This window comes from Ambystoma mexicanum, chromosome 2p (assembly GCF_040938575.1).
Source record: "Ambystoma mexicanum isolate Mex_15411 chromosome 2p, UKY_AmexF1_1, whole genome shotgun sequence".
Lineage (NCBI taxonomy): Eukaryota > Metazoa > Chordata > Amphibia > Caudata > Ambystomatidae > Ambystoma > Ambystoma mexicanum.
The window spans coordinates 523,794,267-523,811,834 of record NC_090923.1 but is presented as its reverse complement, the minus strand read 5'-3'; the positions used below and the strand labels follow the sequence as shown (position 1 = coordinate 523,811,834).

Below are 17,568 nucleotides of genomic sequence, written 5' to 3'. Positions count from 1 at the left end.
GACATCACTTCCGGTGATGTCATCAGAGGTCAAGGGCCACTTGTTTGAGGCGAGGGGTGGGCCACTTTTTTTTGGGTGGCTGGGCCTGTTTCTTGTCCAGTCCGACCCTGAGGGAGTAATTCTTCTGGGTCACAATCAGAACCCAAACTTTATTATTGTTTATTGTAGCGACAGGGATAGCATAGCAGCTTTTGGACTGGGGCCATGCCTTTTTGATTTGGACTTTCACAGACTTCTTGACGAGCACCAGAGTTTCTTTAGTTTAGGTAGGGAAACCCCATTAGAATAAAGGTTAGAGAGGTTTATTGTTTACTTTAAATAAAAGTCAATTACGATCACCACAGAACTACCTGGTCATTCTCTTTGTTCCTTGTCACCACAGCACTAGAATAAAGTTGTGGAGCCATTTAAGGTCATCCACACAGTAGTAAACAAATGACCGAACAACAGTCCAAATCAGTTATGATCACAAAGCAGCATGCAGTATTTATACCTGCAGATCGTCCTATTGTGGACCCAGATTGTCCAAGGCAGCACAGGTCTAATTCTGTCAAATCATCCCAATAGGGGTCGCAGACTCTCCACCGTAACAGCAGAAGCATATTTTGGCCATTATTAGATGAGCGTCAACCATCTTCACACATCAGGGTCCCTGGTCCGAGCCGTCCTTTCCCTGATGTGTCCTTCGGATGGGAAGAACCTGTTATTTTTAATGTAGGATTGGGCCTCTGTAGGTGTCGTGAGGAAGTTGGCTTCACCATTAAAAATGCATGCCAAGTATGAAAACATGTCCTAACTGTCTGTAGTAATATGCCAGTCGAGCTACATAATAACACTTATGCTTTCTTTATCAAAGATCCCCAATACAAAATGTCATACCGCAATAAGAAATGACTGGACTGGTTGCATAAAAGCGACGATCTTGCTTCATGATGACACTTCTAATGCCTGCTTTACCAAAGATACCCAATACAAAATGTCAAACCACAATCATAAATGAAAAGACTGGCTGCATTAAAATTCCAGCCCAGCTACATAATAACACTTATGCTTGTTTTACCAAAGATGCCTAACACAAAATGTCATGCCAAGAAATGGCTAGACTGGTTGCATAAACAATTCCTGTCTTGCTTCGCAATAACACTCATAATGCTGGCTTTACCAAAGATGCCCAATAAAAATGTTATGCCACAGAAAGAATACCACCACTGATTTAATATGATACTGCATTATCAAAGCTGCCCAATATAAAATGTCATGCCACAATAAGAAATGGCTAGCCTGGCTGCATTAAAATGCAAGTCTAGCTGCATGAGAACGCTTATAATGCTTGCTTTATCAACCATGCCCAGTAAAAAATGCCATGCCTTCTTCATGGTGCACCAGCGTCTTGAATGTGATTGTGTGATTGCGAGGCACAGGGGGGCCCAGGGGGCAAATGTGTGTCAGGAACTGGAGCCCCAGGGTACTGCCGTGGCACTGCCGTGGCATTTTCTATTGGGCATAGATGCCAAGGAAAAACTGCCATGCGCCTCACCGGCACCCATTAATTGTGTGCATGCGAGATGCTGGAGTGGCCCAGTCATGGTATTTTTTTTTTTTTTTTACTGGGCATCTATCAGATGCCCATTAATAAATAGCATTCCTTCCCTCATTGCACTCCAGCGCTGATTAATCAATTGTGTGTACATGCGAGGTGCTGGGATGTCTAGGGGTCAGGCTTGACATTGCATGAGAGGCACTAGGAATCCCAGCAGACCGGGCTGCCTTTTATTACTAAACATACCCAGTAGAAAATGCCATGCCTGCCCCCTGGGTCCCAGTGCCTCACACGCCCTCAATTAATGCGATAGTGTGTATGCAAGGCATTGGGGGCTGGGGAGGGCGGCACTGGGATCAGGTATGTATTTTTTTTTTTTCTGGGATCCATCATAAATGCCCGGTTAAAAACGACATGCCTGTCCCGAGCTCCTCACACAATCAATGTGGTTATATTTGTATGCCAGCCACTGGCGGTGCAGGGGGCAGGGATGGTATTTTTTTTACTGGACATCAATCATAGATGTCCAGTAAAAAAATACCATGCCTGTTCCCTGGGCCCCACAGCACCTCAGATGGCGATCTGATTTTGGCCGGCAGAGGGGATTGTGCATCAAAGGCATTTCAGCCCCACTTGCCGAAATCAGATCGCACACACGCATACATCAAGCACACACGCACACACACATCACAAGCACAGACCAAGCACACGCACAGACCAAGCACACGCACAGACCAAGCACACACATCAAGCACACACACCAAACATACATCAAGCACGCTCTCATTCACAAACATTCATCATACACTCACTCATAACGCAAGTATACACACATCCATACACCTATTTAAATAATAAATGAGCATAAATGATATACAAACCCACATTTACACAACATGCACACAGCAATCACACTCATTCACACCAGCATCCATCATCGTACATTAATTCACAGAACGCAAGCATACATAATTGAAATGTTTTAAAAAAACAGGAATCGGGAAGCTTCTTAGTTTCTGGACATGCGTGCAGGGGCCTGAGTGTGGGTGATGAGACTCCCTACTCCAGCCTGCTCTGTCTGTGTGAGGAGGCGCAGGAGCACCCCCTTGCACATGCATCCATGCAGTTCCCGAGCCAGGATTTCCAATGAGCCATGCAAGGCTGGGGAAGCAAAACTTTCAGCCTTGCATGGCTCATTGAGCTTGCAGGGTTAGGGAACTGTAACAGTGTTTCCCTTTGACAGTTAAAAGCGCTCCCTCAGCTGAAAAAAAACAGCTGAGGGAGTAGTCGTATTTCACTGGGCTGGCTCCTCTAAAATGGGTGAGAGGGGGCCAAGACCTGGTAGATTAACGCCCTTTCGCCCATTATGGATGAGCTGCCCCTGCCCATTATCTTTGTTGTTGCGTCTAAATCAGGATTCTTGGTCCTCGCATTTAGCTTGAACTAACATCAATTCTTTCTTAAGGGTGGTCATGCTTGTTTCGACTATGGTAATCCTGTCTTCGGCATCCCCAATTGTGGACTTGGCATGAGTTAAATGGCTGCTTTCTGTCTCCAGTTTAGCCTGAAGTGAGCTGATATTGGCCAAGAGTTCATCTAATTTGGAGTTCACTGATGAAAATCCAGCTTGCATCGCCCCCACTATCTAGTCCACACATCGCTGCTCGGGTGCTTCGGCCGATGCACCATCCTGCGTAAGGGATGCCTTTGGTGGCTCCTTAAATGAGATATTTGTGAATCCATAGTTTGAGGTCCACCTCTGGTAATGGTTAGTGCCAGGCCACCTCCAGCATATACCGCACACAGTACCTTCACACTGATACATGCAACCAGCCTGCAGCGTTATCAGCCGGGCCATCTCCCATTGCACCCACACACACAATGGAGCAGTCCACTAATGAAATTTGTGATTATATGCGTATATGCAACTTGTCCTGCTCAGCCACCTGATCCACCATAATGTAGCAGTGCAAGCAGGAAACCAGGGCTTGAGACGAGCTCCACCAGGAATACGAACTGCTTATGCAAATCAGTGTGGTGCCATGTACCACGCTAAAAGGTCAGTGGCCTCCACCCATCATGGCACGGCTGGCATTGAGGTTCCTCACCCAGGACCACTGTGTCCTGGAGCTCACAGTGGGGAGTCTTGTTCCTGAAGAGTTGGTGTTCATCTCTGAAGTTCTGCTTTGACAGTCAGTATTGTCTTCAATTATCCTTCCTTCTACAGCTTCTCTGTCCCCTCTCCAGATCTATGGACCCCCCCATCTCATCTCCACTCTCTCCTTCCACATCCTATACCATTAACGGTGGCACCAAGTTGGAAGTCCTCTTGGCCAGCTTCTCATCCTCGCGTTGCTTCAAGGTCTGTCACACAGGCACTATCCTGGTTCAGGGTCCACAGCCCAACCTCATTCTCTTTGACTGGATCCTGCCTTCTCTCATTAACTTCCTTCCTTCTCTTGCATCTCCCCCTTCTACTCTCTCCCTCCTCCGACTGGTGTACCACTCCCATGTACACCACCTCAGAAAACCAACAAAGGCACAGACCTCCTCCACCTGGTGACGCTTAACAGCTGCTCAGCCAACAAACACTCCACTGACATCTGCCTCTTTCTTTAAGATATTGACCTCTACATGCTCGCTCTTACCGAGACATGGTTCAATGCCAGCTCAGTCAGTGCTTTTGACTCCCGCCTACTTGATGGCTTCAAGATAATCTCCAAGCCTCAACCGCACTGCACTGGCGGGAGGTTGCCTTAATCTTCCCTCCGTGGGTTCCTGCTTCCATTTTACCCACCCAGCTCTACTCTTCCTTTGAAAGCCAAGTTGCCCATCTCTCCCATCGCCACCCTGACGGTTGCTACAATTTACTGGTCTCCAGACGCCACCACCCTGTTCCTCTCTGAATGGGTTGATTTATGCTCTTCCTTACTTTCATCCACCTCCAACCTCCTCCTCCTGGGTGATTTCAACATCCAACTGAACTACCCTAGCTCTGTATCCATTCTCTTCAATGACCTTGGCACCTCGCTTTCACTCTCCATTCTCCCTCCTGGGCCAACCCACTCTGGACACACTCTGGAGTCCCTCATTGACCTCTCTCCCCCCCACCCCCACTAGACAACACTCTCACCTGGTCAGACCATTCTCTCCTCCCACCTGGGTTCCTTTGGCCCTCTGACCGACCCCCCCGCCTCCGAAAGTCTTGTCAACCTTGTTTGCTAGCATCTGCCCGATAAAACAAGTGTCAGCTGCTGCCTTTGCTTCCACCTTCATCCCTCCCTCACCCCCTACCACTGATTCTACTCTGCCCTGAGCAGCCTCCACCTTTCCATCACCAATACTCTTGATGTTCTTGCCCCGTCATGAGGATCTGCCTGAAACTTGTCTCTGAGCAGAACGCTTGGTACGACTCCAAACTTGCGGCCCTGTAATAAAAGGACTAGGACTGCAAAACGGAAGTGGCAAACCTCAGGCTCACCCTCTGACAAACTGGCCTGCCACCTGCTCCAAAGGCAATCCAGACTCTCCATCCATGCTGAGAAAAGAGCCCATATACAGACACGGGTTTCTGGTTCATCCAACAGGGCTGAACTTCTCAAGATCTGCAGGGAACTAGCCAACCCTTCCACAGACTCCTCTTCCCCTTCTCTTTCCCAGGCCCTCTGCAACGCACTGGCCACCAAAACTCCGGATATCCTGATCACCCTTGCTACACACCCTCACAACCCATCCCACACTACCTTGCCCCCCTGTCACATCTGAAGAAAGTTACCAGAGTTGTCTGCTCCATAAAGGTCTCTTCTGAACAGGTTTCCCCTTGCTCACCCAGGACTATCAAGGATAACATTGGCTCTCTTGCCCTTGCATGCGATGATTTCTGCAATCACTCTTTTGACACTGGATCTTTTCCCCTCCTCCCTCAAGCAATCCCTTGTGCGTCCACTCCTGGAATAACCTTCAGCAGACCCTACCTGTCCTGCCAACTTCCGCCCTATTTTCACCACTCCCTTCCTGGCAAAGCTGCTGGAAAAGCTGGCATTGCCCCTACTAAACTCACACACCAAACTTGTTAATGGTCTCCACAACCATCAATCTAGATTCCAAGCATCCAGAGGCATGAAAACTGCTCTTCTGAACACCTGTGAGGAACTGCTCACATCTCTGGACTCCAACTAGTCAGCTGTCCTCATCCTTCTCGATCTCACGTCTGTCTTTGACACAGTCAGTCATGCCATCCTCATACAAAGGCTACACAATACCCTTGGTGTGTTGGTGCGGGCACTGAACTGGCTAGCATCATTCCTTACTGACCGCACTTCCCAAGTCATCTTGGGCACCTTCTCCTCTCCTACTTTCTTAGCCACCCGTGGTGTTCCCCAGGGTTCTGTCCTCTCCCCTTGGCTCTTTAACATCTACCTTGCTCTGCTTGCACGCCTCATCTCCTCCTTCTCCTCCTCCACCTTCCAGTGTTACGCAGTCGACACACAGCTCTTTTCCAAACTTCTTGCTGACTCTCTTGCACCCTCCATCATCCCCAACTGCCTATCTGCCATCCAGTCGTGCTGCACATCCAACAATCTCTGCCTCAACGCCTTTAAAGCTGAGTTCTTTCCCATCCGATCCCCTGCTCCCTCCTTCTTACCTTCACTCTGGCCTTCCTCCTTGTGCTCTCCGCCTGCTCCTTCTTCTAAAGCCAACAACCTTGGAGTCATCTTCGACTCCTCTCTCCTTCCTCCCTCACACTCAGGACATTGCCAAGAAGTCCCACTTTCAGCTCTTTCTTCTCAAAGGAAATCTCCCATTTCTCACTTTTCCCCCAAATGCTCAATGTTACCAGAACCCTGGTTCTCTCTAGGCTTGACTATTGCAAAAGCCTCCTCCTGAATCTACCATCTTCCACTCTGCGACCCCTCCAGCTAATCCAGAAAAGAGCAGCGAGACTTATCCTTGGCCTTAAGCCCAGCAACCGCATCTCTCCTGCTCTAAAGTTTTCACTGGCTCCCGGTTGCTGCACAGATTAAATTCAAATCACACCATCATCCACAAGGCTGCGTGGGCCTGGGGACCACACTATCTTCAACTTTCTTACTAAATCCTCTCCCTCTAGACCACTGCGTTCCTCTGGCACCAACTGTGTGTAAAGCATTTTGTTAAAACAGAGGGTAGGTGGTAGTTAGCTTTCCTCAGCTGGCTCCCTCTTATGAAATAGCCTTACCCAACTTCTGTACCTTGAGCAGGACTTTCTTAAATTCCAGAAGTTCCTTAAGACTTTCCTCTTTACATCCGCTTTCCCTTTTCTCCTCTGATAATTCCACGGTTGCTGTGATTGGTGTCCGGGGCCCTTATGCATCTTTGGGGCTCCTGACCTCCCACATCCAATCGGCCCAGCTCCTATCTACCCTCAGCACTTGCATTGGCACACCCTCCACCCTGGAGGTTTGCACTTAGACCTAATGCAGCTCCAGGCCTTGTAGCGCTCAACAATCCTAGCACTTGATCTGTTGATCGCCCATGCGCTAGGACTCCCCAGCACTTACCCCCTCTGCCCTCTTCCTTGCTGCACCTGGACGTTCTGAATATTCACAAGGCATAGTAGGTTTGTCCTTTTTCCTTTTTTCCTCTCACTGCTCTTAAATATTGTATTTTGTAATGCGTTTCACTCCCTTTTTCCCTCCCTTTGCCCTGTGGGCGCTTTGAAACAGTATTTTACTTGCTGTATAAGCAACTAACAAGCAAACAATAAATAACTAACTTGAATAAAAGGTAATGATGTGGCATAGACCGGCTTTGTTAATTTGAAAATCACCTTTTTTCCATATCTCAAACTTTATCGAACAGAAGCACCAAGTGCAGTGCTGAATGGGCTTTTTTCTTATACTATAACTCGGTTTCCCAGTAGAACCTATCAAACGCATGCAGCAGGTTCAAAACACTCCGGCCAGAGATTGGACGTGCACCCCTCTTAGTGACCATATTACTCTCTGCCTTGAATAATCATCATTGTCTGCCTATGAGGAAGCCTGTTATGTTGGAAGTCTCTGTGCCTGATTAATTGCCCTCTGTAGTAAAGGTCATCCTTTTCTGAACAATACGTTCAGACTTGAATAGCTTGCCAGTATGAGGAGGAAAACCACATTAAAGACACCAGGAAAAACCTATTCAGATATGAAAGTCTAGTAACAACATAAACACTGATAAAATCTGCAAAAGGGGAGGCAGCAGCAATGGGGGTGGGGGGTTGGGCCAAAGGACTAAGTGACTCACGATGTAAAGATGCACAGAAGTAGTGAACAGAATACATTTTATTGTGCTGGGAACCTGCTCTAAAATAACGACATTAATATTATTAGGGTTTTTATGGAGCACAGACCTAGATTCGGGACACAACGGAGCACTTTACAATCATAGGGGGGGGGACAAGGTTGGGGAGCAGATAAACAAGGGATTGGGGATCTGACAACGGGGGCGGGAGGGTAATTGTCAGCAATTGGTCTACAAGTAACCAGGGTAGGAAACAGTGGGGATCAGATCACTCAGTTTTTGGTATGGTGGTGAATGGATGGTGTATGGACCTAGGTGTTAGGGAATACCCATTCCTTGAAGAAGAGGGTCTTGATGTCCCTGATGAACTGTCGAAGCGAGGGGGTGAGTCTGATGATGATGAATGGATGGCCGTTTTGGATTAGGAAAAACAATAGAAAAAAATGAAATGCAGCTGTTTTGCAATGGGATCATTGACTTGAAGGAAAGAGTAAAGTGTAAAGGATTAGGTAGTGATGTAATATGGCCATTGAACCCAGTATGGGGATCTGAGGGCTGAAGTGAAGCATGGTCTAAAGATAATCCTTGGCATGCAGGCAAAGGGGGTGTCTCAGTGTGCAGACTGAGAAGATAAGACCATCACTATGAATGGACCATGGCTCGTTGATAGTGATTGCCTGCATGAAATCGGAGTTACTAGCAGAAACTGCCTTGTGTGAGGACTATTCAGCATAACTGTATGTGGTACAATTAGCAAGTGCAAAACAATTGGCCTCCAATCACCACGTAGACTTGTATTTCTCAAGCAGAAGCAACAGGGAATGCAGTAAAGGAAGCATTCACCAAATAAAAGAAACGATAACTTATAGTCAAATGATGTAAAATGTGCATGGTACCGTAACCCCGCCCTCCTGAGCTCCGCCACACACATCGCCCTTCAGTCCTTTTCTCTGCGCGGTCAGGGCTGGTTGAACTTGCATCACCGGGAAGTTTTTTCCTTTGCTCCTGTTGTCCTTCTTTTCCGCTCCCGTTCTGCTGTCGCTTAGTTCTCCAACTATGCCGGAGCGTCAGCGTCTGGGATTTGTGTCCTGTTCTTCATGCGAACGTCACTTCACTAGGGCGGATCCCCATTCTCTCTGTTTGGAGTGTCTAGGCCTGGACCATCGTTGGGATTTGTGTTTCTACTGCAACTCCCTCTCCGTCCGGGCACTCCAGCGCCGTCTTCTTTGGTGGGAGGAGGTCTTTCAGCGTGTTCCTCCACCGCATTTTCAGCTATTCATCGACGAAAAGAAGGGACGCCGGGTAAGTTCATTACTTTTTAAGGTGCCCCGGCGGGGGGGACTTCTTCCCGGGGTCTTCCAGGTCCGGGAGGGGCTTGAACAGCTCTGCTACCAGGGGGTTCCTCTGAGGTGCCTCTCAGGCCTAATGGGTGTAGGTTTTCTCCCATTGTTCCCACAACGAACTTGCCAAAACCGGACCACGTTCCGAGGTTCACCTGTCAGGTGCTAAACTTCAGCCCAGTTCATCTGTGGCTTTGAATGCCGGGGTGCTCTGAGGTCTCTGTTTCTGGAGCTTTGCATACAGATACCGGGGTACGCCCAGAGGTCTCCTTTTCTGGAGCTTTTTGTACCGACCACGGCTTGAGGCCCCTCGTGAGGGAGCTACACGTACCGTGCAGAAACCCAAGGTTCCTCTTTTTAAGGCCAAGGTCTGGACCGACAAAACCGAGAGACCTGCTCTGAAGATCTTGTCTGTGAGGTGGATTCCTCAGCATTCCCGCGCTCAAGGCGATGGTACCGGTTCTGCAGAGGAGGCAAAGAGGCTGGGCATAAACCGTAACGCCTCTAATACCGGCTCTGCCGAGGTTCCTCCTATGGGGGCTTATCTTGGGGCCACCTACAAGATATCCAGTAAACATCCGAGACCCCCCCCCCAGTACCGGCTCTGCAGAGGGTCCTTGTGTCGAGGCTAAGGTGTTGCTTAAGTCCCCTGACCAGCCTGACCAGCCTGAGGAGGCGATTTCATCATCTATGACGCAGTTCTCTTCAGGCATCGACAAAATGGCAGCCCAACCCTCATGTTCCACAGCGGCCATTTTGGATTCTTCACTTATACCTACACTCTTGACGTTGGGTGCTGGGAACCTTCTTTTTGTGGATGATCAGCCGTTTCCACATCATGGGGACAGTAAAAATCTGTTCCGCCCTTCTTATGACTGGCGTGCTCGGATGCAGCTGCCTCATACGTTCTCGCTTCCTCCTGCTTCTGCTCCACTGGTCCATGCAAACCCAATGGGTGGTGGACCTTCCTGACAACCATCCTCATTGCGTTTGTGGGGGTATGCCCCATATGAGCGGCGTCTGCCCGACCCAGCGCTTAAACCTTCATTAGAAGATGCATTGTTCGGGAAATTTCAGAGGCTCATGGACTCTGACCCCATGATGGAGTATTTTAAGTGTCTGTTCCAGGAAATCTACCCTGATCCTCCTGCTCCACCTTCCACCCTGGCGGTTTCCGGCAGCTCCTGTGGTGGTGCCACCTCTTCTTCTTGGCCCGCCTCCAGCTCTTCCTCCCCTGCCTCCGCTGTCTCCTATAGAGAAGACACTGGTAGAGCACAATAGCACTTTAAAACTTGTGCCGGTCCAGACGTCTGCTTCCGATTCACTGGGCGATCCTCAAGCAGATCAGAATAGCGATGAGCAGCCCCGCTCTGTCAGAGCATTACATGACCGGGTCCTGGATATGATGTCCCTCCTTGACATTCCAGTCCCTGAGGCCCCCGCTCCACAGGAGGGGGTGCTTTTGTGAGTGTTCCCCTTGTCGCCACAAGAGTGCACCGGCCTGTTACTCCAGAGGGACGTTTTGTCTGAGGCCTGTAAGGTCTGGGATAAGCCCCACACAGGGGTATATATCAATAAAAGAATTGACGCCCGTTACAGGCTCCACACCTCTGAGGCATCCTGTCCGCTCCCTTCCTCGATGGTGGTAGCTGCGGCCACGCTTCAATCCAAGCCGGCCTCTGCAACCTCGATGGCTGCGGCTCAGATTCTGTCCAAGGAAGACAAGATTCTGGACTCCTTGGGCAAGGAAGTCTTTGCCAACTCTGCACTCCAACTTCGTCAAACAAATACAGAGCTCATCCTGCCTGCAGCTAATATGAGGCTGTGGAAGGAGTTGGCTGATTTCCAAGAGTGTATTCCTGCGGATAGGCTAGACGACTTCAAAGCCGGTTTGTCGGACGCCAGGCTGTTGGCACAAGATCTGCTGGAAGCTGCGGCACACCATCTAGATACCTCATCTCGAGGCCTTATGGTGGGAATTGACACCTCCCGCCAGGCATGGCTCCATGCGACAAAGTTTTCGAAGGAGGTGCAAGGCAAAGTTCTGGACCTTCCCTTTGATGGCAAGGAATTGTTTCATTCTTCTACGGATGAGGAACTTACAAAGACTAAGTTGAGCACCCAAACCGCCAAATCTTTGTCGGTCCTGGCGAAGGTCCCAGCTAAGGTCCTTTATACACAGAGATCAGGGTCTTGGTTTCGATCCTTCTCTGGCTTCAGGGAGTTTCAGGACCGCCAGGCGCGCAGAACTGAATCTCCGGTTGGCGGCACCCATCAAAAACCACAGGGTATGTTTTTCCTCTCGGCCATCCGCCTCCTCTGCATCGAAAATATCTGCGGTTCTCCCTGAGAGAGGAGCATTTCCAGTTCTGTGTGCTCCCGTTTTGTCTCGGCTTGGCGCCGCGTGTCTTTACGAAGATGTCGGTCATTGCAGCTTTCCGGCGGCTCCAGGGTGTTCATGTATATCCATAGTTGGACGAGTGGCTCCAACGCAGCCAGTTTCCACTGACGGCTTCGAGCAATCTACAGTCTCTCCTCCAGCACCTGTTCCATCTCCCGCTGTCGGTGAACTGGCAGAAATCTTCCATGACGGTCTCAAGACCTGATTTTTCTGGATTTCCGTTGGAACACTGTCGACTCCAGGGTGTATTTGACAGTGGACAGGATTGCGGATCTATTCACCACGTGTGAGCTCTCCATCCAATCAAAGCACATGATGGCTTGTTGGTTATAGAGACTTCTGGGCCTCATGGCCTTGTGCGACTTTGCTCTTCCTCTTGCACGTCTCAAAATGAGACGTACTCGGCTGACTCTTCGGAGTTCTTGGTGTCAGGCTTTGAACTCTGATTCCAAGATGAACCCAGTTCCATCCTGCATGATGACAGATCTTCTATGGTAGTCTTCGACCAGCAATCTTACAATGGGAGCCTTCTTTCAGGAGCCCTGCCGACAAGTGACGATTGCCACAGACTCCACCCTTCTGGGGTGGGCCGCGACGCTGGATCATTTCCAGGTTTTCGATCTATGGACACAGCAGGACAGGCAGTTTCATATAAATTATTTGGAACTCCTGGCTGTATTTCTGGCACTGAAAGCTTTCCAACCGTCTATCACGAACAGGGTGGTCCGCATCCGCATGGACAACTCTGTGTCGATGTTTTATATCAACAAGCAGGGTGGCACTAAATCACCACCTCTTGTGGACCTTGCCATTCAGATTTGGGAATGGGCCATCCAGCACAGCATTTGGCTGCTGCCGGTACATATTCCAGGTCAATTCAATGTGACTGCAGACTCACTCAGCTGACAAACAGCAGCCAGCTATGAATGGGAATTAAATACGGAGATCTTCGCCATCATTTTTTTTCGCCAATGGGGCACTCCAGAAGTGGAACTTTTTGCAACGTCCACAAACGGGAAACTTCCTCTTTATGCATCCAGGAACCGTCTTTAGGCCTTCTCCCTAGGGGACGCTCTTGAAATTCCATGGCACAACATGAAGGCCCATGCCTTCCCACCTCTTCCTCTGGTTCATCGGTCACTTTGCAAGCTCAGGAATACATCGAATTGCACTCTCCTGTTCATAGCTCTGTGGTGGCCAGCCAGATTCTGGTTCTTGGAACTTCAGCATCTGTCGATTTGTCCCCAATCAGACTGCCGTTGATTCCCAACTTGCTTCACCAGTGCAACCTGGTGCCTGAATTCAAATCCCTAGCGCAGTTTGACTTGTCCGAGGACAATATGCGCATTATCCAAGCGGCCAGGAAGCCATCTGCGAGGTCTCATTATAGGAGCAAATGGCTCCGTTTCTGCCACTTGTGTTTAGCTAAGCAGCTGGTCCCCAAACAGGCTAAGATTGACACTTTCCTTTTGTTCATGTCTCACTGGCAGCATCAGGCATTCCTGTCTTGTCTTGTAGGACTTGCTTGTTGGCTATTGCCTCCTATCTGTCCACTGACAGCTGTACCTTTTCTTTGGCGAACCCAGTCATTAAAAGGCATTTCGCAGGTGGTCTACATCTTTTTCCACCGGCACGCAATCCTCATCCAAAATGGGATTGAAATATGGTCCTCACCGCCTTATGCCATAAACCATTTGAACCCATGGCTATGGCGTATCTAAGTACCTTTCATGGAAGGTTGCATTTTTGATTGCAGTGACTTCGGCAAGGCGAGTAAGCGAGCTTAAAGTTTTGTCTGTGGAACATCCGTTCCACACATTCCATAAATATAAGTTTGTGCTCCGCACTCATCCTTATTTCCTTCCTAAAGTAGTGACTGATTTGCATTTGAATCAATCTATCTCATTAACAATTTAGATGTCAGAAGAGCCCTGAAGTTCTATCTTGACAGAAAGACTGAGCTCAGGGGCTCCTCACAACTTTGTTACGTTCGGAGACCCGAAAGGGAATCCCGCTTCAAAGGCTACTGTCTCCCGATGGATTGCCTCCTGTATCTCGGAGGCGTATACCATTCAGAGCCTTCAACCTCCGTAGGGCATTCATGCACATCTTGTACATGGCAAAGTGGCTGTGTGGGCTTCCCCATCAGATTTTTGTAAGTATTACTGCTTGGACCCGAGCTCCAGGGCCGATGCTCAATTCGGCCAGGCTGTTCTTAAAAATCTTTTTCAGTAAGCAGTTTCCATCCACCTGTATTACCTGTGAGGAGTGCTTGGGAATCTCCCACAAGTATGGCGGAAAGGGAACAAGACATAGGAGTTTAACAAAGTTACTCACCATAGTGCCTACCTTACTCCTAGTCCATAGTCCCCTTTCCTCCATACGCCCGCCGTCCCCTCTAATAAGTATCCTCTATTATTGCTTAAATGGTCTCAGACCTGGTAGAAAAGGACTGAAGCTCCATGCGCAGTGCGGGACTCAGTAGGGCAGGGTTATGGCCGTGTGCGGTACCCCGCGTAAAAAGAGAAGGACAAACATTTTCATTTTTGATGCTTTTTGAAATCAAAAGGGCTCTGGTCCCGTCCGGAAGGGCGCAATGTCCCACAAGTATGGAGGCAAGGGGACTATAGACTAGGAGTAAGGTAGTCACTACAGTGAGTTACTTTGTTAGTTCTACAGTTGTGATAATCAGTCAAAAAAAACAAACTAAGAAAAATATATATTTTCACGTAGGGTAATGACTGGGCTCAGTGGTCATTTCATTAAAAATACCCGTGTTTTTTTTTTTAAAATTAAAATGTATTTGTACTTAGCTAAAAAGGGCCAGTGGAAAATTACTCCTTTTGAAGTAGGATGATGTTGTTTGCTGTTTTTCAAAGTTGGGAGTAAAATAAATGTTTTTTAAATTCAAAATAAATGTGTATTGAGCACCAAAAGCCTGCAGGCATCAGGCCGCTACACATACACATCAGACCAAAAAACAGGACTACATATAATTCCGGAGGTTACCATGAGGGGGATGGTGCATGAGGAGGGATTAGTCAAACAGAAGGGTCTTAAGCTACCTCCTAAAAGGTTACTGTTTGATTTCTAATCTCAGCATTGTTGGCAAAGAGTTTCATGCTGAGTAGATCAAATGCTCTTCCCATGCCTCTACGTTTGTTGCTTCGGGGCACATTCAGCTTCAGTTGCTGCAGCGGTGTTGTCTGGATGGTATAGAAGGCTTGACTTTAGCCTTGAGGTATATTGGGGATGTTTCCATGGATACATTTGTGTACGGGGTGAGTGCTTTGAACCTATTCTAGCTTGTACCGGTAGCCAGTATAAAGTCCTTCTGGCACTGGTGATGTGTTCTCTCCTAGGAAAGTCTTTTTGTATTGTCTGTAGTTTAATGCTGCAAATGTTTGCCCCAATCAAACAGGCATTACAATAGTCTAGGTGGGGCAGGATGATTGCCCTGGTCAAGATTCTCCTGTCCCTTTGAGACAGGCGAGGTTTTGCCTTCCTCAGTACCTTCAGATGGTTTTGGGCACTGTGTATTACTCCATCCACTTGTGCATCTTAGCTCACTGTGGCATTCATGTATACTCCTAGGCTTTTAACTTTGTTTTTTGATCCGATTTGTCCCGATATACATATGGGAGTATTCAGGGCTGAGTTTAGATCTAGAGATGTCGAGCCAAAGATCATTAGTACTGTTTTAGAGGGATTCAGGCACATTGAGTTCTGTGTCAGCCAGGTGTTGATCAAATCGTATATGTGATTCAACTGGGCCGTATCCTGCTCATAGTTACTGTTCAATTCCATGACGAGTGGTTCTTGTCTGCATAATTAGAAAATTGTAACTTCAGTGTGGTTATTTCTGGGGGGCGTAATGAATTGCAATTCACAATATTTTTGAGCATGTAAAACTACGTTGTGATTTTAAAACATATCTCTTCTTGTAACCTATAATTATTTTCAACTAATGCAAATGAAATGATGCTTTTTTGCCTTTAAAGTTCCTCTTCATATTAGTTAACAACAATATTCACGCTCCTTCCTGTGGCACTGCCCTGCTGGTACCACTGATACCAGCATGTCAGGGGAGTTGTGTGAATAAAGCAGGAGCCAAGCTCCTGTGTCTTATTATTATTTTTTCTTTTTCGTATGCACATTTTTACTCCCCATTTCTTTTGTAAAGAGTATTTGGCAGTTTTCAGAGCGTAAAAGTGGTAGGTATGCCGCTTATCTGTAGGGCTGGAAGAACTGTTTTTCTTGTTGAAAGGGTAGCACTCTATTTTACTCCTAGAGGTGTCTGGTTCTACATTCCCGCTTCAAAATCATACTTTGAGCTCTTGTAGGTCCTCCAGGCAGCTTAGGGCAATAGTGTTTGGACCATTGATAATGTTTAATGGCTGGCTAGATTGTGGAGTGCTGCCAGATGACAGGCAAAGGAGATTCAGCCCCACACTAGAAAACATCCCACAAGGTGGATATTCAAAATTGTCTTCTAAATATAGCTATAGTTTTGAAGACCTCCCACGAAGAGTGATAGAATATATTAATCATCAAGGGGAAGTCATGCCATACAATTCTAGTTAATCTAATTTGCTTGTTTGTGATTTCTTTTGTAAAGACCCATTGATACAGTATACTCTGATTACAACGAAACCTATGAAATGTTTGCACAGAGGCATCATATCCAAGCAACCTAACTTTAATTATTGTTGAACTAGTTTGGGAAATGGCTGATTGATAAAAGCAAGGGTGCTGGTGAATGGGGGTTCTTTTGGGTAGAGTGGAGTGGCATCCACAGGATCGCGCCATGAACCTTCTTCAGAGAGGAGCTTCAAGGAAAGGTGTACCGATCTTCTTGGAGATAATGATATCTGTAAAGGATGCTATCCCAAAGCAAGTAGGAGAAAGAAGGTGAGATTAAGATACTCCTGTGAAGTGGTCTCAAATAGTAACTACATTTTTATATAGGTAAATGTAAAGCAATGTATTTGGGGTAGGTACACTCCACTTTAACTGTAGTATGTGTCTGAAACATTTGGAACATAAGTACAGAATTTCTAGCAAAAAGATTTTGCACCTGTTACTATGTGACAAAGTCCTCTGCCGTCTTCCCAAAACACACATACAAGACTACCTTCATTTACCCATTACTCACTTTTCACTTTTAAACATTTTGTTCTACTTGCCTTCATCCCAGACTACTTGCATCTTTTTCTCCACCTGCATCATTTTCTCTGCAATATTTCATATTTCTTCGCAGCATTTTGCTGCCTCTTCACCTTTCTCATTTATGTTCCTCTCCCTGGGCACTTGCATCCCATTGACTCTTGTGGTAATTACCATTGCCTCTTTTGGTTGTCTGTTCCTTCTGAGGTGGCTTTGTATCTAGTTTTAGAGGAAAACGCATCTGGGTAGATTAATTTAATTTGTTTTGAAACAGCAAGTTCTTATTGTATCAAACTATTTTTTGGGAGCTTGAAGCAAGTAAGAGAATTAAGTGCCTTCAAGAGCTTCTATAAGGTCTAGGTTCTTAAGGCATTTGTTGCCCCTGCCCTTGCATAAAGAAAGGATGTTATTCATGATCTGGTCTATGCTTACCTGTGATCTAGTGTGCACCGTCAAGGACTCCAACATATTTCTGTGTATGGTCCTGTGCAGGAAGATGGAGGTTTCCAATATGGTGATGAAGCTTATGCTATGCCTTGGTTTGGTTTTCCTATATTCTGAAAGTGTTTCATCCAATTTGCCGTGAACACCACAATTTCACTGAAGCCGTAACATTACACGATTTGAATAAACTAGTAGTTTAGAGTTTTCTCATATTGTTAAACCTTTCTTTTTTTTGCAGATTGTTTCCCAATTCAAACATTGGTGATGGTGGAGTTCACACACTACCATCCATGACCATGCGGCGGATGCGGGAGTCTGCTTCTCGCATACCTGTTAGGTAAAATATTATTTTCTGTGCTAGTTGGTGTGAGCTCTAATTTTATACCCGTATTTATTAACATAGCTTCTTTTTA

At 47.2% G+C, this 17,568-nt stretch overlaps 1 protein-coding gene across 5 annotated transcripts in view; it reads left to right on the top strand.

Annotated features, from left to right (window-relative positions):
* The window catches only part of RAF1 (Raf-1 proto-oncogene, serine/threonine kinase), a 1,232,906-nt gene that overhangs the window by 440,066 nt on the left and 775,272 nt on the right, over window positions 1-17,568 (top strand). For 3 of the 5 annotated variants that reach the window (XM_069643941.1, XM_069643943.1, XM_069643944.1), the window contains exon 6: window positions 17,394-17,492. The exons of the other annotated variants lie outside the window; for them this stretch is intronic. In XM_069643941.1, the coding sequence (XP_069500042.1) occupies window positions 17,394-17,492 (99 nt within the window). The remainder of the gene's footprint in view (window positions 1-17,393; window positions 17,493-17,568) is intronic. 5 annotated transcript variants of the gene reach the window in all.